The 27,481-nt window shown below is 40.5% G+C and overlaps 2 protein-coding genes across 4 annotated transcripts in view; both read right to left on the bottom strand.

Moving 5' to 3' along the window:
• cabp1a (calcium binding protein 1a) overlaps positions 1–8,615 on the bottom strand; it is a 33,361-nt gene extending 24,746 nt beyond the window's left edge. Inside the window, exon 1 of the mRNA XM_079826601.1 lies at positions 7,612–8,615. Within this exon, the coding sequence (XP_079682727.1) occupies positions 7,612–8,292 (681 nt within the window). The 5' untranslated portion in view covers positions 8,293–8,615. The remainder of the gene's footprint in view (positions 1–7,611) is intronic.
• A 6,076-nt stretch (positions 8,616–14,691) lies between these two features.
• Positions 14,692–27,481, bottom strand: part of asphd2 (aspartate beta-hydroxylase domain containing 2) — a 14,930-nt gene continuing 2,140 nt past the window's right edge. Inside the window, exons 2-5 of one of the 3 annotated variants that reach the window (XM_079827387.1) lie at positions 25,930–26,038; positions 22,767–23,968; positions 21,891–22,004; positions 14,692–15,920 (exon numbers count right to left, since the gene is read on the bottom strand). In XM_079827387.1, coding sequence (XP_079683513.1) covers positions 15,811–15,920; positions 21,891–22,004; positions 22,767–23,661 — 1,119 coding nt within the window. In that variant the 5' untranslated portion in view covers positions 23,662–23,968; positions 25,930–26,038 and the 3' untranslated portion in view covers positions 14,692–15,810. Of the gene's footprint in view, positions 15,921–21,890; positions 22,005–22,766; positions 23,969–24,643; positions 25,082–25,929; positions 26,039–27,481 lie in introns of those variants that run through there. The other 2 variants (XM_079827385.1, XM_079827386.1) reach the window with 2 other exon arrangements.

Below are 27,481 nucleotides of genomic sequence, written 5' to 3'. Positions count from 1 at the left end.
TCTCGGCAGCCAAATTCCCACAGGCAGCTATTTTCAGACTTGAATGGGGAAAGAACAAAATCTGTGTAACCGTTTGTTGAAAATTTGCTTCAATTACATATTTCAAATCAGTAATAAAATCTGACAATGGCATCACAAATTTGTGTTTCTTATCACAACTCAGTCAGCTAAATTGTATATTTCAGGACGGTCCAGCTAATGTGTATTCGTATTCTTGAATAAAGAAATAAATGAATAAATAAATAGGTGATTGGCTCTTTTAACTGTAAAGATGCGGTCACGTTTACCTTGCAAAGTTTTATGGGCAAAATCCAATTATTTCAATAGGAATTCACATGATCAAGAATTTCACATGAGGGTGAAAGATTTCCCCAGGGGTGCAAGTTGGTCAGGTGGATTCGCCACAGTGATGGAACAGAAAGCTACTTGGGTTTGAAAGTGTCTTCTGTGTGAGCTGTGTGTAATCGGTTCTACTCAACCCGCTCCGAGCGGGATTTGAACCTTTGTCTCCGGTATTGGGAGGCGGGCGCTCTAACAAGGGGGATAAAGACCGCAGCCTCTAGCATCATTCGCTAGAGCCCCTCTTGAGATCAGGGTTTACACGCAAATCTAGCTTATGACAGTTACATGTGCTTATACACTATCGATAAATTAGACAATGGACTTTTTGGCCTGCAAAATTAAACAGAAATATTGGCCGCACCTTAAAGGGTCACTTCAGTGATTTAGCATTAGGCTTTGTATAAGTAGAAACCCTGTAGTATATTTTAATTATGGTACTTTCCCCCCTCATATCCCCCAGAGATGAGAGAATTATGCATATTATTTCTGGGAAAATTCCTCGTCATTTTGCGTCATCGGAGGATTTTTTGGCCAGAGGCTAAAGACTACAGCCACTAGATGGAGCTGTTCCGCATGTTATCAACCCTCCCATAGGGGAGAGATCTCACTCACAGAATGTAAGACACAGACGGCCACACGGACAATCATAATAACGGAGCGCGGTGCAGAGTAAAGTGAATGTTTCAACTTTTCAATGAATTCCTGTGATAGTTTAGCTTCCATATGCGATCTGAAAACGTGCCAGACTGGCGCTTACCTCAGCTCTGCTCAGCTCTTCGTGAGGAATGACACTGCTGGGTCTGTGCTGTGACTTTCGTTCAGCTCACTCACACTTTAGTGAAAAGACACGTTCAGTTTTTAATTGTACTGTTTATTCTCTAACTGAACGAAATTATTGTATTACTATGAAGATCAAAACGACGGTGTACGGAGTGGCCTCAGGGCAGCGAAGCAAGTGCATTCTGGGAGTTGTTGTCTTTCATCCACATGAGACAAAAATACATTTTCTGTCTTTTCTCAGTCTAGAAGGCACCAAATTCAAAAATAATTTCACATTTCTACTGCATAAATGACCCAGTTTAAATACAAAGCTTAATGCTAAATCACTGAAGTTACCCTTTAAGGAAAGACTACAGAAGACATACTGATTGAGCTTTACGATTTGTCAATTCATATAGTACGTGCAAGTTGGCTGTCCCTGCCCAGTCTCCGATGATACACAATATTGCAATAATGACTGCACGATTTTCAAATTCGTCGGATCACTGCTCTTTTCACACTGCATGACTATCTGTGATAGCATTCAGTCACTGCTGTGTTCACACTGCACGATAGATCGGTGACAGGAGGTTACACAGCTGCATGACTGTACAATAGGAAGAATCACCGACAACTCTCTCCGAAAACTACGTTTCACAATCAAACACACGTGAGATGTGACAAATGGGCCATCAGGTAAAATGGGCCATTTAAGGTTTGGGGGTCCCAGCCCCTCTGGAATTTAGAGCCAATGACTGAAAAGGATTTCAAACTGTTGTCATAACTGTGTTTGACATGTAACAGGTGATTTGATTGGTTTATGTTTGCTTTGGTGGGTGGGGCAATAATTCAAATCAAGACTGCACCAGAAAGCTGCATGGTAAGTAGCCTGGCATACCAAATCTAACTAAACTATTATAAGGATGATAAATCTATAAAATAAAAAAAACATGCACATAAAAAATATGCATAATATCTGTCTTGATGGCATCCATCAGAAATAATGCTGTTAGTTTGGTATATGAACATATTTTTTGGAAAAGTGATGTTTTTCTTGACGGCCCAATTTACCTTAACCCACTGAGGTAAAATGGGCCACATTGTTTCAGCTAAAATGGGCCAGCCTCTGTGTCACTCACAAACACACATACATGAGTGAGTGTGTGTGAGTGTGTCTGTGGAAGTGTGTGGGTGAGTGTGTATGTGTGTACACACCTACACACATATGTTGGTGCAACAACATTATGAGGACTCTCCATAGGCGTAATGGTTTTTAAAGGGTTGGTTCACCCAAAAATGAAAATTATGTCATTAATTACTCGCCCTCATGTCGTTCGACACCCGTAAGACCTCCGTTCATCTTCAGAACACAAATGAAGATATTTTAGTGTAAAGCTGATGGCTGAGAAAGGCTTCAGATAGGCCTCCATTGGCATTCAGTACATTTACACTCCCAAGACGCATAAAAGGCACTTAAAACGTTGTTACAAAGTCCATCTCACCACAGTGACTCTACAATAATTTTACGATGCGACGACAATAGTTTTTGTGCGCAAAAAAAAATCTAAATAACACCTTTATCCAACTTGTTCTTGTCTTCCGTGTGCCTCCACGACGCATGCGCGAGAATATGACGCAGATCCAGCGTTCGGACACATGACCCAGAAGCGATTTGTTTACAAGCAGAGGAAGACGCGCGTGTCTAATCTGTTGAATTCTACATTGATCGTGCTTTAGGTCTCGGCGTAGTGCTCAAAATGGGGCTAAAGTGAGCATTCCATGGATTCCCGAACGCTGGATCTGCGTCATATTCTCGCGCATGCGTCGTGGAGGCACACACGGAAGACAAGAACAAGCTGGATAAAGGTGTTATTTTGATTTTTTTTTTGCGCACAAAAACTATTGTCGTCGCATCGTAAAATTATTGTAGAGCCACTGTGGTGAGATGGACTTTGTAACGACGTTTTAAGTGCCTTTTATGGGTCTTGGGAGTGTAAATGTACTGAATGCCAATGGAGGCCTATCTGAAGCCTTTCTCAGCCATCAGCTTTACACTAAAATATCTTCATTTGTGTTCCGAAGATGAACGGAGGTCTGACGGGTGTCATGAGGGTGAGGAATTAATGACAGAATTTTCATTTTTGGGTGAACTAAACTTTTAATAATATCAGTGTAATTGGTAAATGTCATTATACAAATTTGTGCCCTCATAAATCACATAAACAAGCACACACCGATACACACACACACACACACACACCACTGACCAATGATCTATGCTGTTCCAAAATTTACTTTTTTAATTGCACATTTGAATATGTGGGTTTGCACCCAAAATGTTTTTTTTGTTTTTTTAATGGCATGTTTTAATGTTTGTTTAATGCAGTTTAAATGTATGTGGCTACATAAAATAAAAATTTATGATAAATCACTATTTCCCTGCAGTTTGACTGGCCCATTGGTTACCTGAAACAGCGGCCCATTTTGCCTGAAACAGCGGCCCATTTTACCTGAAACTGCTCATGCAAAAAAAATTGGCACAGCTGACGTTTTAAGAACTGTAGGGCCTAAATAATAATATTTTTTTTACATCATTTCAACACAACATTATCAAAAACAGTCATTAATAATCATAAAAGCACATGGAAAAGGCATATATGGTATTGTATTACTGTCCCAAGCGATTTACCAAAAAAGTGGCCAAATTTAGCTGATATCACCCCAAACAACGTGAGATCGCGTATGCGTCAGGCCATTCTGGCGCGAGACTGGAATTGTTATTAAAAATGATAAACATGATAACTGATAAACTAAATTGTCTGTGCGCTGATTCGCAGCGAAAAGGAGAAAAAGATTATGGCGGAGGAAATGTTTGGGGAGACAGAAAGAGCAAGGATTGTGTTCTGCAAAGAGAGTTTGAGGTAAATAAATAATTTTGCAATGTGCAACTAATGCGGCTGGTCAAGCAAATGTTTGTGCTTTGTTTCTGTTTGATATAATTGTAAAGATATCTATTAAAATACTGATATTCTGGTCTAACTCCTCCCTGAACCTCCAGCTGCCATGTATCTTGCTCTCTCATTGGCTGTAGGTCATCGCCCATGTATTTTTCAGTCAGAACACATTTCACACAGCAGGAGTTTGAATCGCCGACAAGTCCAGATATTTAGCATGCCAAATATCTCACGGGCGTTGGCGACTCGTCTGCGATTCTCTCTGATCGCGTCTGATCGGCGCCACTTTGTGATTGTCACTCACATGCACGAGCACCGATCTGCCTATGATTTCGGGCATTTGTCTGCGATTTCGCAAACCCTGTCGGCGAGTCAAAATCGGGCCTAAAATCAGGCAGTGTGCACTCGGCATTAGTCACACTGGTCATCTGCCATTGATAAATATGCTTAAAACTTTCAGATTAAATGCGCCCTAATTGGATTCATTTGATCATAAGGAATATGATAACCATTTTTCCACACATAATATGGATGTGTCTGTTTGCCATTGTGAATTTAAAACTTAAGTTGCGTCCCAAATGACACACTATACACTATGTAGGCTACTTACATCCACTATGTACTCATTCGTGTAGCGTTTCATTCATTTTCGGTTAATCATGAGGTGCATCATCCGGGTATTTAAAAGGTTAGTTCACCCAAAAATGAGACTGCTTCGGGGGGTTAATAAAGGTCTCCTGGCAAGCGTAACTGCTGTGCAGTGTCGTCAGGTGTAGAGTAAGCATTTTGAACTGCGCGAGGCGTTGCACTTTTTCCGTAAGTTGAATACAGAAAATGGCCCATGCACCGGAAGTTAGAAATTTGACTTTATAAAGTTTTAAATATGGATATTTTCCTTACACAAACGCATCGCTTCAGAAGGCCTTTATTAACCTCCCGGAGCCGTGTGGAGCAGTTATGATGGATATAGATGCACTTTTATTGACTTCAAAAACAGAGCAACATTCACTGCCATTATAAAGCTTGGAAGAGCCAGGACATTTTTTTATATAACTCTGATTATGTTCGTCTGAAAGAAGAATGTCATATACACCTAGGATGGCTTGAGGGTGAGTAAATCATGGGATAATTTTCATTTTGGGGTGAACTAACCCTTTAAAGTGTACTTTTTCTATTTGGAATTTTCAGTGTGAACACACTACTCACACTATTTATACTACAAACCCAGCAAACATTTGGCAGTGGAAAAGACGTTCCTCCGACACGTTCCGTCGTTTTTGAAAAATAGTTCCAAAATGAAAGTTGAGCGGACGTATCTGAATGCATTTTTAGGAAATGTTCTGTGTCACATATGAAGGGTCAAGGGTCAAGCCAAACATCACTTGTCTCTTCATCAGACACATATCCTTCAAGAATGATTTTATGTTCAATATTAAAATAAGAATGAATGATAATCAAGTTATAACAGTGTCCTACATTTGATAAATCAGTTCTCTATATTCAAGGAGTGATTTTGAATATTGTAGTGTTTTAGTTGCTCTGTGCTTTTGAATCCAGCTCTGATGTCTGTGTCAAGACGTGCTGGCAGGCCAATGTCCTTGGTGTAGTAATAACACTCCAGGGAGTCAAACGAGATCAGCATATGTTAACTATATGTCTTCCTGAGGTGACCCCCCGGGGTCATCCCTGAAACATCTATGGGATTCTTTGGGTACTCTTTTGGGGAGAAATGTACCTCTCTGATACTTTTCTTTCTTTATAGAATAAAGTCACTTCTGTACTAGATGTAGTATCAGCATGTTTTGGAGAAGCTTTGTTGATAGTTAGTTAAGATGTCCCGACCTTGATGGAAATTTGTGTGTGCGTCTCATGATTCTGTGCAGATCCAGTATTGGAGATGGTCCTTTCGGCAGACGATTCTAGACTTGGAGGCGTCTTTTCTATGACCTCCGAGGTCGCTAGGGACTAATCTGGGCCTGGGCGACATCAAGTCTACGCATTTTTAGTGATATATGCTCCTATCTGTCTACGTGTGGAAAGTTGCTTACATTGCATGTTGTTAGAACGAATCAGAATCATTCCACATGGCAGTAATGACGTGTCTAGACCTTGAAAACCGTATAACTGTTCAGAAAATTGTATGTACGTTAGACGGAGGCGGGGAGACTGTTAGAGGGAGTGCGGCCTACGAACTCCTCTTGAGCTGGCTTCTGCTGATGAAACTGCAAACTATTCTTCAGTAAAAATTTTCTTTAATTAATCTGACTCCTGGTCTTCATTTTTCACTACTGGTCCTGGGTCCTAAGCTGTTACCCCAACACATATTTTTACCGATTTATGCCGTCCTACCGCGGCTATTTTTTTTTTTTTACCAATGTTTGCAGGGAAACAGCATAAATATGCGAATTGGGACACACCTTTATACTCACTCTAACTCTCCTTACACCTTTCATTTTCAACACATTTGGGTCTGATAATGTTTTGACCATGCTGTTCAGAAAAATTTCAAAAGCTTTTTGATAGACTCAACCGTTCTTGTGACACATACAAAGAATTTAACTGCTTAGAAACCTACAAAAACTCCACACTTTGATTCTAAACTTGAAGGGATATAGTTCACCTAAAAATGTATATTTTGGCATTTACTCACCCTCAAGTTGTTCCAAAGTTTCTTTCTTTAGTTGAACACAAAAGAAGATATTTTGAAGAATGTTGGTATTTTTCCCCACTATGGAAGTCAATGGCTACTGTCTGGTTATCAACATTCTTCAAAATATCTTCTTTTGTGTTCAACAGAAGAAAGAAACTCATACAGGTTTGGAACAACTTGAGGGTGAGTAAATGATGAAATAACGTTCATTTTTGGGTAAACTATCCATTTAAATCAAACGTATTCCTACCCTTACCCTAATCCTGACTTTAGTCGCTGCATATGCAACCCTCTTGATACTAGAGTCGTTCTGACTCTAGCCCAGCTAACAAATGTATGTTGTTACACTGTGGGAACAGTGATTTGCAAAGTATCTTAAATGTTAAAACGTCCAGTTTTCTTGTTGTGATAGAACATTATTTAAAAGGTTGCAATAATGTTAGTACAACTGCATTCTCCTATCCATTTTTACTTGCAATTTTTTAAATGTTTAGGCTTATTTGTAATATTCCAAGAAGGTTAACGTTGACATTCCGTAAATAATAACATCATAAGGATATTCAGAGAATGTCGTTCTCTGTCAACATTATGAGAGTAGGCCTATTTATCAAGCACAGATAACATCATAAGGATGTTCTGAAAGTGTTTTTCTCATAACGTTTTTTCTCAAAAAAACATTAGTGAAAGTTGTGGGAACGTTCCCTGTTAGGTAAGAGTCCACCATAGAAAATTGGTGACAGAGCTGTAAGCATTTGTATTAGCCTAAAAGTAATTACCACTAAAATCATGACTAACATATTTACACCTCGTAGCATGAAGTTTATTTCATTGACGTGTTTGGTCTCTATATTTAAATAACAGCCCTTTAAAAAGTCGTAGGCTATTCTTAGCGTGTTCAGGCCTTACCTGTCCAAACACTGAGCTGAGGAACGGGCGCAGGTTGAAATCCGCTTCAGAAGATGCTGCGCTGGACCTCCCCGATCTCCGGGAGGAGCGGCTGGAGGATGCGGGCACCGGCGAGGATGAGGCGGTGGACGGTAGACACGCCTCTCTGCTCGCTGACGATCCCGGTCGAGCCAGTTTAGGTGAGTTAAAAAAGACAGCCGTTTCGTCCCTGGACTCGGAAAAAGACTGAGTTCTGGTGGGCATGCGAGCGGCGTGAGAGTGTTTGGGTCGGGGATCTTGGGGCAGGTCGTCCCGGGTGGACCGGTGGCGGTGATGGTGATGATGACGATTATGGTGATGATGATGATGCCGTCTGGCTGTCTGTCGTTCCCTTCCACCTGGAAGCTCCGACAGGTCCTCCTGACTGTGAGCCGTGGAAAGAGCGTGTCCATGGGAGTGGGAGTGTTGTGGGTGGCTCTTCTCTGCGCTATTCCGGGTAGCGACCAGTGAGGGGTGACATAGGGGTCTCCGCGAGCTCGCATCGCAGTCCGCCGGCTCCGCTCCATATGCCGCCACCGCGGATCGCTGATGGTGTATCCGCCGGGCTCCGGGATGATCGGGCGGCAGAGCCGCGCTCCTGGCCAGTGCGGAGGATCTCAGTAAGGATGTCGTCGATTCGCTTTTGGGGAGCGTGAAACTCATCCTCAGCTTGGTAAAATGCCCTTGAAGGTAAAGGCTGACCTCTGAGGTGTCACATTATTATTATTGTTTAAATTGAATAGCCCAGCGTAGAGTGCTAAGAGTATGGCACCTCCTCGATGGCATGTTGGGCTTGAAGTGATGCTGTCGAGATCTCCTCTCTGAGTTGGTGCCACCTGATTGCTCCGTAAGGCGGTATAAGAGCTATTCTGGTAGGACGCGTAGGTAAGGGGAGATGGGCTAGGAAATAAACCAAAAAAGATTCAGAGAGAGAGAGAGAGAGAGAGATGACACGTGGAACGTATGGTGTGCATCATCAGATGCCTGTGGGTGACACAACACAACATGAACTGTATGGACCAAAAACATATGGAAAGGATCCCTCTCTCATTGTCTAAGCTCCATTTGTGATATTTGTTTATGAGGATACTTCAGTATCCATAAGAGAGTGGGATGCATTAACTTAAATTACATTTCATGTTATCCAATGTTCACCCCCTATGGACATAGGACATGTCTGGACACTAAACACATTAAATAATATTCTGGTACATAAAAGCATGCAAATCACATTTATTTATTTAAATAGTATTAATATCTAAGCTAACTTGTTTATAGATAAAATATAAATAAAATAGTTTGCATGTTTATGGAAAAACATGTTGGCCTATTTAATATTTAATTATGTAAGGTAAACTTCTGAGATAACAGGTTTATCATCTAAAATGTACAGAAAATAATTTATAATGTTTAATAAAAAAAACCCTGTCTATATGTAAACTTGTAATTTAACAGGTTTATCACATAAAATATAAATAAAATAATAGTTTATAATGCGTTTAATAAAAAAAAACATGTATTTAATATTAAATTGTGTACTATGTAAACATCTGAGGGAACAGGTTTATCAGATTAAATGTAGGCCTAAATAATGTATTACGCATGAAAAACACACACTGTATGTCTGAGCTAATTGGTTTATCAAAACCAAATGTATTTAATATTTGATTATGTCCAGTATTGATAATCAAATTTTCACTTAAAATGGTTACATCAAAAATGTATTTATTAGAGTAAGCATAATGACAAATATAAAAATATATGAGATAATCAAAAATACTTACCACCTGCTGTCAGACGAGTGGAGCTTCACTCTGACATTCTTTCTAATAAAACTGCAAGAAAATCTCAAATCAGTTTGTGCAATATATAGACTGTATACAGACTATTTGTTTACAGAGTGTATAATCTGCTTGCAATATCCAATTTTGCTCAATTAAAAAAAAATTTTCTTCAGTTTTTTTTTTCCAGTTCCACCATCTTGAATGTGCTCCGTGTCCCCAGGGTGATAAAGTTTTCAGAACGCATCACGTTGAGAAGTTCTCTCGCCCACAGATTTTCACTTGATTAAACACAGCATCCCATTGCACAGCATGTGCAGGACATCCCAGCCTCAGGCCACTCCACGGTCCATTTATTCCTTATGAACCACAACTGAGATAACCTGCATAAAACATGACATTTAGACTCCAAAGTCCACCTCTGCCTTGCTCATTCCAAGCCTTAATTATTTCTGGGGGAGGGGGGCATCTTGAAAAGATGTAGTATGTAAACATACACAATATTATAAAATGTAAACATACACAATATTATAAAAAAGGTATAAGGCTATAATCTATAGAGTTATATTATTAGGAGATTGAGACATTGTTGTTCTCTTTTGCCTGTGCAATAAATAATAGATGTTTCTTACAACAAAATAAAGTACAGACATATTGTAAGAAAAAAAAAAATTAGAATCTACTTCAATTTTCTTCTCTTTAAATATATTCGTCTGATGGACGATAAATTGCAGGTTGTTTTAGCAAAGGGCCTTTTGTTCTCTCCTAACAGCTTGATGCAAATGATGTGGTATCTGCACTTTGAATTTGTAAATAAGCTATATAATCAGATGTTTATTTTCTTCTAAGTATTCGTGAATGATGAATGAATGTTGCCAAAATAAATGTGGGCTAGCTATAGGCAAAAATTTCATTTGACATCTTTTAGCGTACATTTCTCCCATCTTGCTCACATGTTTTGGCATTCAGCCATGTTGTTAGGTTACAAATGGTTCTAAGGTGTGTGTGTGTGTGTGTGATAGAGAGAGAGCGAGAGAGCGCTTAGGGAATGTGCCCTGCAGTGTCACTGTCTGCTTCATAATGTCGCTCCACTGTGTTGCCAACCTCCAACAGCTGTCACACTTTTCTCTCTCAGACACTGCTATTGGTAAAAGGTGCCCTTTTGTGCTGATATAGGCCTTGCTCATCCAATTAAAAATCTTAACCTTGACCTTCAGAAGATGAGTGGAAACATTCATCCAGACTCGTTATGGGCTGCTTGTACAGACGCCCTGTCACTTCCACGGATAGATGACTGTCTAGCTCCCCCTTGCGGCAATTATACTGCATCGCAATAGATTGGTGAAGGTTTCTGTGTTAGTACATTCACACAGAAAGTATTTTTTTTTTTAAACTTAAAGCGTCGCTATTAACGCGTCCGTGTAATGTTTACAAAAACAATAGCAGTAGAATGAAAAAAAAAACGCGTTCTGTGCACAGCCCCACTAAATATGGTGCAATATGTAGATTTTCTACATAGGCCTACATTTAAAGGGTTAGTTCACCCAAAAATGAAAATTATGTCATTAATTACTTACCCTCATGTCGTTCGACACCCGTAAGACCTCCGTTGATCTTCAGAACACAAAGGAAGATATTTTAGATGAAATCTGATGGCTCTGAAAGGCCTCCATTGGCACAATGCACGGTTCACTCTCAAGACCCTTAAAAGATACTAAAGACGTCGTTACAAAGTCCATCTCACTACAGTGGTTCTACAATAACTTTATGAATCGGCGAGAATAGTTTTTGTGCACAAAAAAACCCTAAATAACGACTTATATAGTGATGACGATTTCAAAACACGGAATCATGAAGCTTCGAAGCGTTATGAATCAGTGACAGTGAGTCGAATCAGCAGTTTGGATCGCTAAATTTCAGCAGTTTGGCGGTTTGACACGCAATCCGAATCATGATTCGACTCACTGATTCATAACGCTTCGAAGCTTCATGATTCTGTGTTTTGAAATCGTCATCACTTTATTAGTCGTTATTTAGGGTTTTTTTGCACACAAAAACTATTCTCGCCGATTCATAAAGTTATTGTAGAACCACTGTAGTGAGATGGACTTTGTAACGACGTCCTTAGTACCTTTTAAGGGTCTTGAGAGTGAACCGTGCATTGTGCCAATGGAGGCCTTTCAGAGCCATCAGATTTCATCTAAAATATCTTCCTTTGTGTTCTGAAGATCAACGGAGGTCTTACGGGTGTCGAATGACATGAGGGTAAGTAATTAATGACAGAATTTTCATTTTTGGGTGAACTAACCCTTTAAATGTACAGTGCACTTTGCTTAAAGGGATAGTTCACCCAAAAATTCAAATTCTGTTATTAATTAGCCTACTCACCCTCATGTTGTTCCAAACCCGTAAGACCTTCGTTCAGCTTCAGAACACAAATTAAGATATGTTTGATGAAATCTGAAAGCTCTACCCCTCCATAGACAGCTATTTAATTAACAATTTCAAGGTCCAGAAAGGTAGTAAAGACATCGTCAAAATAGTCCATGTCAACCTTACTTTTAAGAAGCGTCGATAATACTTTTTGTGCGCAAAAAAAAAAAAATAAGCCTGACAAGCCAGACCTCACCATTGGCAGGGCTCAGTCCGAGGGGCGGGAAAAACAGTTGTCTTTCAAATTCCCACGCAATAGGATAGCACTACAACCAACCAGAGCAGCGCAGAAGGTGAAGCGGAGCTAGTTGATAGATTAAGGGTGCGTTCACACTTGTCATGTTTGGTTCGATTAAAACGAACCCTGGTGCGATTGCTTGGTTAGTGCGGTTAATTTGAACATATGAACGCTGCCATCCGAACCCTGGTGCGCAACAAACAAGCGGACCGAGACCACTAAAAAGATGGGTCTCGTTCGATTCCAAACGAACTCTGGAGCGGTTCGATTGATATATGAACACAACACGGACCAAAGACATGTAAACGAACCAAAAACAGGACGTGCTGTCACAAGATGCGACGCTACAAGTCAGCTGATTTGATGACGTGGAAAGATCTGTGTATCCAAAATGAGTAGAGGGCAAACGTGGACCAACGAGGAGGTAAAGTGCCTCATCAATATGCAGATCTTCGTCTCTGCATACAACAGAGGAAATCCTGGTGCTGTTTTGAATGTTTTGAACATTTTATAAGCTCTTCGTGAGTTCTTAGCTGGTAAAAATAAAACCATATGTACACGCATAAAATTATCGCGTTTAATCCAGCACACAGCATTGTTTTGAATGTTCGGTAAGCAAGCTCCGTCGCGAAATATATGTCATAAAAGTCGACCAATCAGGTTGTGACTGTATCCCTATGCCTTTGGTTCGGTAACTTTATGTTCGCTGTTAAAAATGCCAGTCTGAACGCTAAGCGGACCAGTACTATATGTTTTGTTTTTTGGTCCGGACCAAACGAACCAAACAAACCGAGCTACAAGTGTGAACGCACCCTAAACTTTCGCCGTATCCGGTCGGCAAAACTCCGAACACATCTTCCTTTCTTAAGAATGATTTCAGTGCCGTTCTTTCCTCGAAGAAAAGCTTAATTCCAAGTCTTCCAAAGTCGCAGCCAAAGCCGATTCGAAAGACCACTGTTCACCAGCTTCTTTGTTTACAAGTAGCACGCGGAACTGTGTCAATTATGTTAAGCCCGCCCACCGACTCTATACACGATGTGATTGGCCTGACCAAAGTTTGGTTTTTCCAACTTGCACGCCAACGGAGAGTTGCTATACTACCCTGGCAGCAAATTTGATTTGCTGCCGCTAGGGTGCATCTAGATTTCTAGGCTAATCAAAAATAACAACTTTATTCAATAATTTCTTCTCGTCTGTGTCAGTCTATTATGCTGTTGACCTAGTAAAAACAGTGCAGTGCTTCAGAGTTACGTCAGAGCTACACCAGAATGCCGGCTTACCATTGGCTAAAGCTGTTCACGTGAGCACCACGAAGTAAGCGTGTGATGCTGACGCAGGAGCTGGCCAATGTAAATTGCATAGAAGACTGATATAGACGTGAAGAAATTGATGAATAAAGTCGTTATTTATTTTTTTGCTCACATGGACTATTTTAATGAAGTTTTTTACCATACCTTTCTGTCCCTTGAAAGTGTTAATTAAATTGCTGTCTGTGGAGGGGTCAGGGAGCTCTCGGATTTCATCAAAAATATCTTAATTTGTGTTCCGAAGATGAATGAAGGCTTTACGGGTTTGGAGTGACATGAGTGTGAGGAATTAATGACAGAATTTTCATTTTTGTGTGAACTAACCCTTTAACTCCATGGGGCCCGGACCCAAAACCACCCAATTACAAAAATAAACTGTTTTGAGAAATGCATTTCATTGATTATTAAACTATTTGAATCGACGTGACAACCCAGCTAGAATTTTGCTTCTCAATGAACAAACAATCTTACAGTAATGTTAATAGAATGTTTGTTCAAAGTTATCTGATCTTCAATAATATTCTCAAAAAGCGTTAGCACAAAAACATTCTTTATACCCCCTCCCCCCTTTTTTTAAGCGTTAGGCCTATTATTTGTTTCAGATTGTCCAGAGCACTCAAAAATATCCCATAACAACGAACTTCCCTATAACCATGACAACAACAAAAAAACTTAGTAAAACTAAAAAACTGGACATTTTGAATGTTCAGAACAACGTTTTCATAACTTAATATGAATGTTAGCAGGGAAGTGCGTCTGCTGCTGGGAATTGAATTCAACATTTTACATGTTGGTTCAAAAGCCATTAATATTTACATAAGAAAAAGCAGTTTGTAACACCATACTAATGATTTTCTGCAGTATTAAGGACCTATGAACACTAACTGAATATTAGATCTGCAACCTCTGCAAAATGCTATCTGAAGAACAGATATGGACCGTAGGTGGATTGCATCTGCCTTTTTTCTACCGTTTCATTCATCTACCATTTATCTCTCTCCCCTCTGTTTTAGCAAAAGAGGTTAGTTATGTAAATCTCCAGCGCTGCAGTCTGATAATGGCTGCGGTTTGCAGCACTCCCCTTCTATCTGCCACCCCCATATACAAAATCCTCCAAACATCCAGCGTGTTGCTTTAATGCGTGTCAAAATAGCATGTATGTTTCAGAGAAGCAGCAAATGTTATTGTTATCAGATCTTTTTCATACCCACCCCAGTTAATTTGCAGTAATACAAAATGCCAAGTCACGTTATATTTTCAAACATATTTGGATACCAGCATTGCCACAAAGTACACAGAGCCGGATATTGAATTAGTTCTTTATTAAATCTACAGAATTACTCAATCCATTGCAAAGTAGTCCATGGCACACAATTTTGGAAACATGGAAGTAGGAACGTTGTCATAAAATTGATCTGCAACTCCAAAAGTCTCACAACGATATAAAATGTCACTTCTCACGAAACGGTCTCAAAACGGTCTGTCGTCTTACAAAAGGAATGTACCATATCGATGCGACAACCACGAAAGCTCTGCTTACAAGCAGTACGACGAAGCACAATAAGGTTGAACCTAGCACACATTAACAGCCATTACGTTGCGTTTTCCGAAAATATTAAGCGCCCTGTCCCTCACAGAGTTTCACAGAGATACAAAGCGGTTGATAAGTTTTGAATCGATTCAAAAATTCAAGGTAGGAAAGAGTAAAGTGGAAAGCAGGCTGACTTGATGTGCTCGTATTCTTCCCCATCGCAGCAATCCGACCCTGACTTAGGTGTGGCGGCAAAACAACTTGCCACTAGTGCGCTTAATGGAGGTCATTTTACACATTAGCTGGTAGTGCTTCAGTTCACTTCGCATTCCATCTCTGCCATATATCCACATACCTTTGGTGTAAATGTCAAATCCCCTGTCACTGCAGCATGTGTCGTTTTACGACTGTTTAGCTTAGCTTCTGTAAGCCTAACCTCAGTAAAAATGTACAGACCAAACATTGTACTGTGCTTCCTATACAATCCTACCTGGCTGTGGCAACCAGGCCGTGGCAAAAAGTGCATTTCCATGTGCGATTGACTGTCAATGCTTTCGGTGAAATGATACTATGACACTCACTGGGTATAAAGTGACCCTGCAGCTAAATTGTAGGAGCAACACGAACGCGAGGGCTTCGTCTCAAGCACAGTTCACCAGCAGGTTTTGGCTATGGTTAGACTTGAAGAGGTCTGTAAACATTGATAATGTACAATAGTGACGGTACATCGGAGTCTCTACTGAAGCAGTGCCAAGAGGGAAAGTGAGGAGTAAAAGGTACGTATACTAGAGGAAGAGACTGATGTTCTCCACACTCTGTCTTTCCCTTTGCACTCGTCTCATACTGTTAATACAATGGAAATTGTTAACCCTTTCTCCTCCCAGCTCTCTTTCAGCGTCCAGGAGTGAAGATGTAGTCCAGTGCCTGTCTCTCGGCTGCCGCCACGTTTGGATGCCACAGGTCCACCATGAATACGACTCTCGGCCCATCTTCTGCAGAACCTGCGCAGACATATATTGAATTAATGACGTAAATGGTAAATACTCACTTTTCAGCATGTTGCGAGTGGTGTCGTTAATGAGTTAGGAGTGGTTTACAGTAGGGATCGTTTTGGCAATATTAATCGAATCGTTTTTGAATGCAAAAAAGCATCTTATGTAAAAGCTCTTTAAAGGGGTACTTCAGCGCTGGGAAGATGAATGTGTATTTAAATTGGGTCATTTATGTAGTAGAAATGTGAAATTATTTTTGAATTTGGTGCCTTCTAGACTGAGAAGACAGAAAATGCATTTTTGTCTCATGTGGATGAAAGACAACAACTCCCAGAATGCACTTGCTTCGCTGCCCAACGAGGCCACTCCCAAAGCCACGGCTACTGGTTATCACTTGCCCACCATTACACCGCCCCCACTGTCGTTTTGTTTTTAATAGTAATACAATAATTTCGTTCAGTTAGAGAATAAACACTACAGTTAAAAACTGAACGTGTCTTTTCAATAACGTCACGTGTGAGTGAGCCGAACGAAAGGCACGGAACAAATGCAGCAGGAGTCAGATTTCATTCATTACGAGAAGAGCTGAGGTGAGCGCAGCAGTCATTCACGGCGCGTGTCCAGTCTGGCATGTTTTCAGTTCGCATATGGAAGCTTAACTTTCATAAGAATTTATTGAAAAGTTGAAACACTCACTTTGCTCCGCACCGCTCCGTTATTAATGCCTGATCCGAGCGGTCGTGCGCATTTACATTCTGTGAGTGAGATGTTGAAAACATGCGGAACTAGCTCCTTCTACTGGCTGTAGGGCTGGGCACCGAACGGCGATACTTTTATGGTATCGAACGAAAAACTCAGATATTATGAGTATCGAAAAATTCTTCATCTTTCGGTGCCAAATTTCGGTTCCAAAAGCCAAGCGGCTTTTATACACTTATAAAAGTGGATGCCGAGTCAGCAAAGTGCAACATATGCGATAAGTATTGCAACTAAAGGCGCAAAAGGAAAACTTTCTGTGAGACGTAAGTTCACAAGCAGCGCGAGTGAATCACCGCGTGCGCGCGCTCTCTCCCTTTCATAATTCTCAAATGGCTTCACATCAGCACATCGCATCTGCACTAAAATCGAGCTGCACAGTTGACACAGGATTTGCCACTTGCACAATCGAGGCAGTGTCACATCGTCACTAAAGTTTATTATTTGCATTTATTTTTAAGTCTTGCCAGTGTTCAAACCGCTCAGCACACACACACACACACACACACACAGGCCATCTCACAAAAAGCTTGAGAGTACAAATTGCGCTGAAATGGTCAAATACACACAAATGTATGTACTAAATTACCGTCTTGACGAGTATGCACGTAAACCCAGTCGTGACTCGCGAGTGAACGTTTGTGCAACTGCATGAAACCGTATCCGTGTTCGCTCTTAAAGTGACAGCTGTCGAATAAACTGCTGCTGTCTCTGAGTTTCTCTTTGTCTTGTGATGTTTGATTAACCTTTATGACACTCACTGCTCTTGAATGACTAACTTTTGCAACCTTAAGTGTAAGGATTAATCTAATTTAATTTATTCAGGGAAGACCAATATTAATTTACATTTGATTTCTTATTAAATGTCTTTAGTATTTCTTACCTCAATACTAATGTTAGACCTACCTGAAAATTTGTATTTAAAAACAAAAATGCACTGCATGATCAAATATTTAGGTGAGATAATAATATACATTTATATGATAAGAGTCACCAAAGGGGGGGATTCCCCCATTGTCAGAAATAAAATTGATAAAACAAGAAGGCTTCAAATAGATCTGTATGTGTGATCGACGATCCTGAAATCCTGATCGGAGCACCCTTACAAAAAGCACAACCAGTTTTATAAATAATGTTACCCTGAGTGAGAAGTGTTACCAGAATTTGTTTAAATTAAGGTGAAAAATAAAAGTTTTGTGTTTAATGTATTTTTGTTGATGTTGAAATGGATTTTAAAACATTGTATCGAAAAAAGTATCGTTAGGAACCGGTATCGAAACTGAGGTATCAAAATTGGCACCGGATCGAAAGATTTTGAACAATACCCAGCCCTAACTGGCACTAGTCTTTAGTCTCTGGCCAAAAAATCCTCAGATGACGCAAAATGACGATATTTGCGTCATCTGAGAATTTTTTCCAGAAATAAAATTCATTATTCTCTCGTCTCAGGGGCATATGAGGGTGGGAAAGTACCATAATTTGAATATACTACCGGGTTTCTACTGATACAAAGCTTAATGCTAAATCACTGAAGTTACCCTTTAATTATACTTCCTTAGGCCCCGTTCAGACAAACGCAAAAACGCAAACGCAAAAAACGCGTTCTGTCTGATCAGGGCTTCCTTTCCACTGATTACCCGACTAGTTTTCTACCGAGTAGTCAATTTTGAAAAAAATGTAGGCCATTTTATAATCCGTCTGCCAAATTTCGGCAATTTCATTGTATTTTGAATGTCGGCATGATACAGAAGAAGCAAGTCTTTTCTTTCATATTGTGACGTATATAATTCTATCTATCTATCTATCTATCTATCTATCTATCTATCTATCTATCTATCTATCTATCTATCTATCTATCTATCTATCTATCTATCTATCTATCTATCTATCTATCTATCTATCTATCTATCTATCTATCTATCTATCTATCTATCTATCTATCTATCTATCTATCTATCTATCTATCTATCTATCTATCTATCTATAGTATACTCGAGTGGAATGGCTGCTTGAACAAGAAAAAAAATTTAGGGCAGAACTTGATTTTGTCCTTCGAAAATTGATTGGATGGTTGTGGTTTGCTATTGCTGTGATGTCATGTGAGTGACAGGTTGTCCCACCCTCGTGCCAGAAAACACTTTATCAGAGAAAAGATGATGCTGCAATGGTAAGGGGGAGATTCATTTGATTAAAGAATATATTAATTTTAATACTGTCATTTACACCCGCCTTGTTGGCAGAGGGTATTTACACTAACTCCGCCTAACAATTGTCTGATTGAGCCAGACAAATTTACAAAATAAATTCTGCTGGTAACAGTGGCATGAAGAATAAAGCGAAAATAGATTTTGATGCGACCGACTCGAGTTAGAATCTGCCATTTATATATATAAAAAAGAACGGTCAATTTTGATTTCATGACTTTAAAAGGCCCACTGAAGTGCCTTGAAATGCACAGTATTATTCAATGTGTTGAGGTAATTTCCATTGAAACAGAAAGACAGGGTTTGTCCCATATTGATGAGCCCCTCGCCCTTTTTAAAATAGCCAATAGCGTTTAGTTTATACCACAGCTCAGCCGGTACAGCTGCAGTTTCCTCCTATTCTCTAACAGCTTCTCTCCTAATCTCCATATCACTTTAAAATATAGCATTCTGTTCAGAATTCAAAAGGATCCGATACGTTTTGTGGAGTGTGCCGACTCGTGCATATAATCTGCTCCGTGCTATCATGTCTCTGGACCGGAGCAGACTGTGTGTGTGCTGCGGTGGTTCACGTGACACTGAAACCAGACTTCATTTGCCCCAATGGAAAGCATATTTACACTGTCTGAACATTTCCCTATCCCCTATATAGTGCACTATGTGCCATTCACCATGTAGAAAATAGTAAATGTGTAAACAAGTGATCGATTTCAGCCGCAGCTTCAGCGTCTATTTATATTGTAAGGGGCAGGGCGCTTTAGATTCTAGAGAGCATTTGATTGTACAGAAAATCTGATGAGAAGCTGAAGTGCAGAGTGATGTCATCAAAATCATTGATCCACATTGGCAGAAGTGAGAGACTGTATGTTTTGAATGCTTATATCTTATTTTATATCCTTGTCATTGTTTTGGAGCACACTAGCTTATAGATAACCTTAACGCTAACATATTCATACTAAAGGCCAAAAAACGTATTGAAATTTTCATGGGGACTTTAAGTCTGATCTAGAAGTAATGCTTGCCTTAGTGCAACTAACTGTACACTAGATACACCGATCAGGCATAACATTATGACCGATGAAGTGAATAACACTGATTATCGCTTCATCACGGCACCTGTTAGTGGGTGTTTAATATATTAGGCAGCAAGTGAACATTTTGTCCTCAAAGTTTATGTGTTTGCAGGAAAAATGGGCAGGCGTAAGAATTTGAGCAAGTTTGACAAGGGCCAAATTGTGATAGCTAGACGACTGGGTCAGAGCATCTCCAAAACTGCAGCTCTTGTGGGGTGTTGCCGGTCTGCAGTGGTCAGTATCTATCAAAAGTGGTCCAAGGAAGGAACAGTGGTGAACCGGCGACAGGGTCATGGGCGAGCCAAGGCTCATTGATGCACATGGGGAGCAAAGGCTGATTCTGATAGAAAGGTGTCAGAACACACAGTGCATCGCAGTTTGCTGCGCATGCTGACCCCTGTCCAATTCCGAAAGCGCCAACAGTGGGCACGTGAGCATCAGAACTGGCTGGGTACGTTGCTTACCTGGGGAACACATGGCACCAGGATAGCACTATGGGAAGAAGGCAAGCCAGCAGAGGCAGTGTGATGCTTTGGGCAGTGTTCTGCTGGGAAACCTTGGGTCCTGCCATCCATATGGATGTTACTTTGACACGTACCACCTACCTAAGCATTGTTGCAGACCAATAACGGTATTCCCTCGTGGCTGTGGCCTCTTTCAGCAGGATAATGAGCCCTGCCACAAAGCAAAAATGGTTCAGAGATGGTTTGAGGAGCACGAGTTTGAGGTGTTGACTTGGCTTCCAAATTCCCCAGATCTCAATCCAATCGAGCATCTGTGGGATGTGCTGAACAAACAAGTCCGATCCATGGAGGCCCCACCTCGCAACTTACAGGACTTAAAGGATCTTCTGCTAACATCTTGGTGCCAGATACCACAGCACACCTTCAGAGGGGTCTAGTGGAATCCATGCCTCGACGAGTCAGGGCTGTTTTGACAGCAAAAGAGGGACCGACACAATATTAGCAGGTGCCGTGATGAAGAGATGATCAGAGTTATTCTCTTCACCTGTCATAATGTTATGCCTGATCGGTGTATAATGGCCGATATTTGCCATTTTTTTATTATTTGCATTGATATGTTTTTCTGTTTGGCCCCCCCAAAAAAATCATAGGCAGGACTTGTATTTTGACAGAGTTGAGAAGTGCAGTGCTTGAATGCAGATGTACTGGAGCTACTATTCTCAGCCTTCATTAGTTTACTCTTTGTTTAACAGTTCTGTCTAATAATTGAAAGGAAAATGCTATAATACTTTTTCATACACTGTCGGCATTTAGCACATACGCATTTTAAACAAGTCTTTGAGTATCTAATAAACATTTAATGCCCAGAACCTGGCAAACTGTGGTATATCCAGCTGTTAGATCTAGTGTGCATAGCCTATAGAAAACCATGTGTTGTGTGATTTGGATGCAGACAGGAGAGTTCAGCTATCACTGGGCACAAAAGAGCAACTATAAAAAATGATTTCAAACTATTCTGTGCTATATCCAGTTTTTCACTGTCATATTCATGAATCATGTCATATTCACTGTGTACTGTGTGTACAATGTGTTTGGTTTTTATTTGCGAAAATATGATTCCTAGTGCGCAAAAACTACATTACTGAGTGAACTGTTGGTTAGTGTATTTACTTGCTTTTAGTCGTGTTTTTTAACAGCTTTTTTATTTATGAAAAATACTATTATATGATTATTATTATTTATATTGTTTATAATTTTAAGGTATAAAGATTTACAGTGACATCAATTATATTGGCTTTGTATCAGCCACCCTGCTGTCTAAAATTGTCTAACCATTGACAATAAAAAGTCTAAGCATTGGAGAAATATATCTTGGTCTATAGCGCAAATGGTTGACCACTACTGACCACTCTTAATATTGAATAAAAGGCATATGCACCACAATCTATTATACTTATTCTGCACATTGTTCCTGTTTCTCACCATCATGAAATGCAGTGTGAAGAAAAGAGTCATCGAACAGCAGGCAGCTTCCCTCAGACCAGCACTGCGGCTCTCCACCAACTACCAACTCACAACCAGAGGGCACCTTCAGTCCTGCAAACACACACAGAGGGAAAATGGCTATACCTTAAACAGGCACAGAGACAGCTACACAGACTGCTTCGCTCAGATATAATGCATACATGACCAGGCGGATGTTTGGACACATTCGATTACATTTATTTTTCTCATGATCTTTAAAAATAATTTAATACTGGTGAAGTTGGGTTGCGAATTTGAAGAAGATCAAATAAGATTTGTTTAACAAAGTACTATTTCTATTTAAAAAAAAGTTTAGGTTTGGAAAGCTTTTATCTTAAGATCGTACGCTCACCAAGGCTGCATTTATTTGATTAAAATACAATGAAATATTACAATTTTAATATAATTTAAGATTTAATTCATCCCTGTGAAGGCATAGCTGAATTTTCAGAATCATTACTCATTCTAATATGCTGATTCTTTAATGAGTAGAAAGTTGAAAAGAACATCCTCTATTTGAAATATAAATAGGGGTGAACTCAGGGTGATTGGGACACTTTTTGCCATTGAGATGACTTGGAAAAAGTTTCCCAATCAACCTGAAATCACCCTACATTTGACCAATTTACTGCATCCTCGCTGAATAATTATAATAGTTTTAATTTTTAACTTATGAATGGTACTGTAATTCAATATTCCATACCTCCATTTGTGATGTGTAACAGTTTAGATGACTTTACTTTTATTCTAAAATGTGGAAAATCGTTGTAATAAACAATAAGTAGCTGTGCCCAAACTTTAACTGGTAGTGTAAATAGATTCACATCCTCTTACCAAGATGGCAGCGCAGGCGTACGTTGGTTGGACCGTAGTGCTCGGTGATGGTTGTCCCAGGACTGAGCACCGAGAAGCAGGCGTTTCCAAACACATTATTCGCAATAAAGGTACGGAGCTGGCCGAGAACCCTCCACGTACGCGGACACCGCCTGGCGTTCAACACCATCGGAGTACCCTGGTTCACCAGATAGAAGGTCCCCCACTGGCCACGGGGTGTGCTGTTGGCCTTCCAGCCCAGTGGAAGCGAGGAGCCGGTCCGACTGGACGGCAGCCGGTACACGCTCTCAAATTCGGCCAGAAGCGCAGGGAAACTTCTCTCCAGAAGCTCCACGTCATGCTTCTGTGCCTCCCGTGAGAAGAAAGGAGCCGAGGGAAGGTCCGGCAGGAAGAAGACCTCAGGTTTCTGGATGGAGGGGCGGCTGCAGAGCAGATAGCGGCCTTGCTCGCGTACGCCCTTGTGGACGCGCCCCATGCCGGCCCAGGTGTAGCGCTTGGCGTACTCCTGCAGGCTATGGTAGAGCCGCTGGTTCAGGCCCTCGCCGGGCTTGGTGCAACGGAAGCATTCGGTTGACTGGCAGTAGGCGAAGCCGTTGAGCTCTTCCTCGCCAACACCGCTTCCTCCTACCCCGCCGACCTGATGGAGTTTCGACGAGCCTCCTCGGGCCGAGAGGTCAGAGGCAAGAACGCCACCAGATATGGCGCCACCAAGTGGCTCTGGGCTGAAACCGCCACGGAGCGAAGGGGCGGCATGCTCGCATCCCACACGGTAGCAGTACCAGATAAATAGAAAGGCGAGACAAAGAGCAGTGCCTAGAGCACTGGACTCACACTCTCGCACCGACTGCATGCCACCTGCCACCCATTCCCTCATCCGCTCTAAAGACCACTCCATCCCTGCATACGAACATAGATTCACACTCCCAACTCTTAGACGTACATTTAGATATGATTTAGAGTATTCTTATCTGTTGGGTCGGCTTGATTTGGTGTTTTAGTAAAGAGATGCCGTCTCGCGTTTTTGCTTCATTTTCAAGGAGATGTTTGTGTCTAATTGGATCACGTTCTGACCACTTTGGTTAATTCAAGCGAGCTTTTCTCCTCCGTTTCAATGCATTTGGAGACAGTAACAGTGTGAGATTTTTCAGCTGCTCCTCGCCTCCTGATCCCAGTCAACAGAGACACAGTGCACCCGAGGGCACCTGGAAAAGAGAAAAAAGGAGATATTAGGACATTTTGTGATAAAGTGCAGCAGAAGATCACTACGTCGACATTGCCGTTGAGGCAAACTGCATCACACCTGCCTTGACAGCCCGGTTTGACCACATGATCATTTCTATAGACCACCCACACACACATCCCCCTCCCCACACTTACGCACAGCCCGACGAGCAGCTTGGTAGAGACGCAGCACACACAGACAGGCATGGCATTTGAAATTCAGTCTTAGCAACACCTCCGCACTGCACTTTCTAAAATCATGAGTCATGAGAGAATTCCAAGGTATACTGCAATAAAAGCATGCAGACAGTCAACACAAACCTGCAGGAACAAATTTGACTATGGAGCCTAATTGGCTGACACAAAGAAAACGGGGAATTGTTGCATTACTGTTGCATTAGGATCCTTCAGATGGAATGCAATGCATCCTGACAGGCTAACGTTAGAGGTGAAAGACAAAAACAAACCCGGCGTCTGTCAACACAGGCAGATTGAGAGACAGGGAGTAACAGCAGGGGAATGCGTTCAATATGATAGCACAAAGAAAACGAAACCCCAGCTACCTGATGCAACAAATAAATCAAGAGATTCAGCATGCAAAAATATCATTACAACGAGTCAATGCGCAAACGACGCCCCTTCAATTGCATATTTACCGAGAACGCGGCACTTCTTGTCTGTCAGATTTGCAGCGACTGTTCCACCCGGCACTGCCAGTTATCCTGCTTCTACACTTCCCTCTCAGACACCTCCCTGTCGATGCTTCATTGCAGTCTCTAGTCCAGCCCTTATGTCCGGCGTAAAGCGTTGTCAGGCGACGTCCATAACGCCGAAGACAACCGGGTAGAAAACAACATGACAGACGTCCGACGTCTCATCATTGAAATCTGGGCGTTTAAAAGACGCATTTAACTGACTGGCTACTGAAGCCATAAATGCTCCATTATAATATGGATATCGATAGTGGCCATAATAACAACATTAACTCGGACAATAATAATAATAATTGTAATAATAATATTAAATTGGATATTAAATCCCGAATACAGTTTAGTCTACTGATGCATGCGAGTTGTAAATCGCATAAAATGGGTATCACGGGAAGTAACGTTCGTGGATTTTGAATCACCCGAGTGACTCGAATCTTTTCTATCCTTTCACAACAAAATATTAATTTATTGGAATGTTCAGTGAGCCTTTCTGCGGGTTATCGTTAACCGGTAGGTGGCGACAAGCCAATGTTTTTTGTTTTTTGTGTGGAGCGAAATGATTCGTAGGCTACAAAACAATTAACGTACATTGTAGAAACCAATTGTATTATCCTTCATTAAAACTTGCATGTCCACAAATCTACCAACAAGAGAAAGATTTACAGGTTTCCATAAATGACAAGAATATAGGCTACTAGGCCTAATTTCTTTCATTTCAACAGTGCCCAATCAAGACAACAATAAACTTCATAAATTAGGAATTAAAACAACATTATCAGTCATTGTGTTGTGAATTCAATAGGTACTGACACAGTAACACAGTTCGCGTTATCATAAAAGCAGTAGCAGCTGTTAACAAGTGACACCCAACGGCCTACAATTCCCATGGTGCATTGTACGCCAAACTGACAACATCCTCTGACGTCGTGCTCGTGAGCCGTTTCCACACAAATGGAATCGCAACAAATGTAACGCTTTGTGTTTTGTTTTTAAATATATTGATAGTATGTTGCAAATGGTCTACGTCGCTTTTTTTGCTCTTATTGCTATTAATTGCAGCTCAGTAGACTACAGTTGTGAGGAAGTCTGCTTTACATTGTTTGAGTCTGTAAGTAGCCTATCAGGAATATCCTGTTCAAAATGGTTTGCAGTCGCATAAATTAAACCTGCCGTTTTTTGTTAAAAAAAAGTGCAAAACAAAAATGACGGATAGTTACAAACTTGAAACTTGCCTTGAGGTGACACGAGATGAACAGTTTCCTTATGTGCCGTCCGTGGGTTTGCGTCAGTTGGCGAATCTCCAAAATGGATTTTATTAAGGACCTCCCCTTTTCCCCAACCCTCATGAAATACACAAAAAGGTAACACTTTACAATAAGGTTGTATTAGTTAACATTAGTTAATGAATTAGTTAACATGAAGTAACCATGAACAACACCTCTGTTCAGCATCTTTATTAACGTTAGTTAATATAGGCCTACAGCTGTTCATGGTTTGTCCATGTTAGTTCACAGTGCATTAACTAATGTTAGCAAGATTTTAATAATGCATTAGTAAATGTTGACATTAACATTAAAGATAAATAAATGGTTTATAAGTGCAGTTCATTATCAGTTCATGTTAACAAATGTAGTTAACTAATGTTAACTAATGAACCTTATTGTAAAGTGTTACCCCAAAAAATAGCCTACTACAAGCCTACTTGAAAAAAGTCATATGAAGGTTTAGTTGATTACAGTTGTCTATAAATACACTTTTGCTTTCTAACAGCTGTCACCATGAATACACAATGGACAGAGAAGTTTACTGGAGCGAGGACGGGACAACTTATCATTCACACGAATAGAAATAACAAACCACAGAGATCCAGTCAATTCCCGATGGACGAAAATAAGTCCCTACATTTAGTTTTTTCACTCGGATAGCTTATATGTCTCAAGAGACTCAACTTCCGTTTTATGCACAAGTATCATGATTTTGCCACTTGATGGAATACCACACATTTTGAGAGCTGAAGTGAAATGTATTAATTGAATATAGTACTTTCAGCATGCATTTCTAATTATCTTTAGATTATTTTATGCAATAGTAGACTCGTCAACATGATAATATACAAATTCAAACATACTCTGATATTAAGCTACTGATTCTTTCAATTCTTAGTTTTCTTAGATTTCACTATAGAATCTCAGTGGAAATTTGAGGCTATGATTTGGCCAATACAATGTTCCAATCCTGCTGTTATCCAGCATTTATTAACAGCTGATATGAAACATCTGTTCAACATGTCACTGTCCAACCCCTATGGGTTTAAATTTCAGTTGCATAGCACAATATAATGTCAGAGCTTTCCCTTGAATAGCCTATATGCATACTCCCAAAATTCTGTATATTACAACACATCTATGTGCAGCATGCGCATCCAATGTACTTTAGATTTGATGTAAACACTTATGTGTTGAATACATAGCCTATACTTTGATAGCATGCTCAACACATGTGCACTAAATTTAATCCTTGTGCGCTATTTCTCATCAGAAGTTATGACCAATAAAGGCCCTGTCCCAAACTGCATCCTAAACACTTGTGGTCTTACTACGAGTCCGCACTTTCGTGATGTAATGCCGCTTTGACTGTCAGGAAGAATTCTGCTGCGGAGCTCGCTTCAGTGTGGGCTTGGCGAGTAGCATCTGCCTGCAAACCCGGAGGCTGCATTTTCAGGACCGCCGTTCTAGGACCCTAGCAATAATTTAGGTGTTTAATTGATATATTATCTTAACCAAC

This window comes from Gobio gobio (assembly GCF_949357685.1).
Source record: "Gobio gobio genome assembly, chromosome: 10".
Classification (NCBI taxonomy): Eukaryota; Metazoa; Chordata; class Actinopteri; order Cypriniformes; family Gobionidae; genus Gobio; species Gobio gobio.
This window is presented reverse-complemented; position numbering and strand designations above follow the sequence as displayed.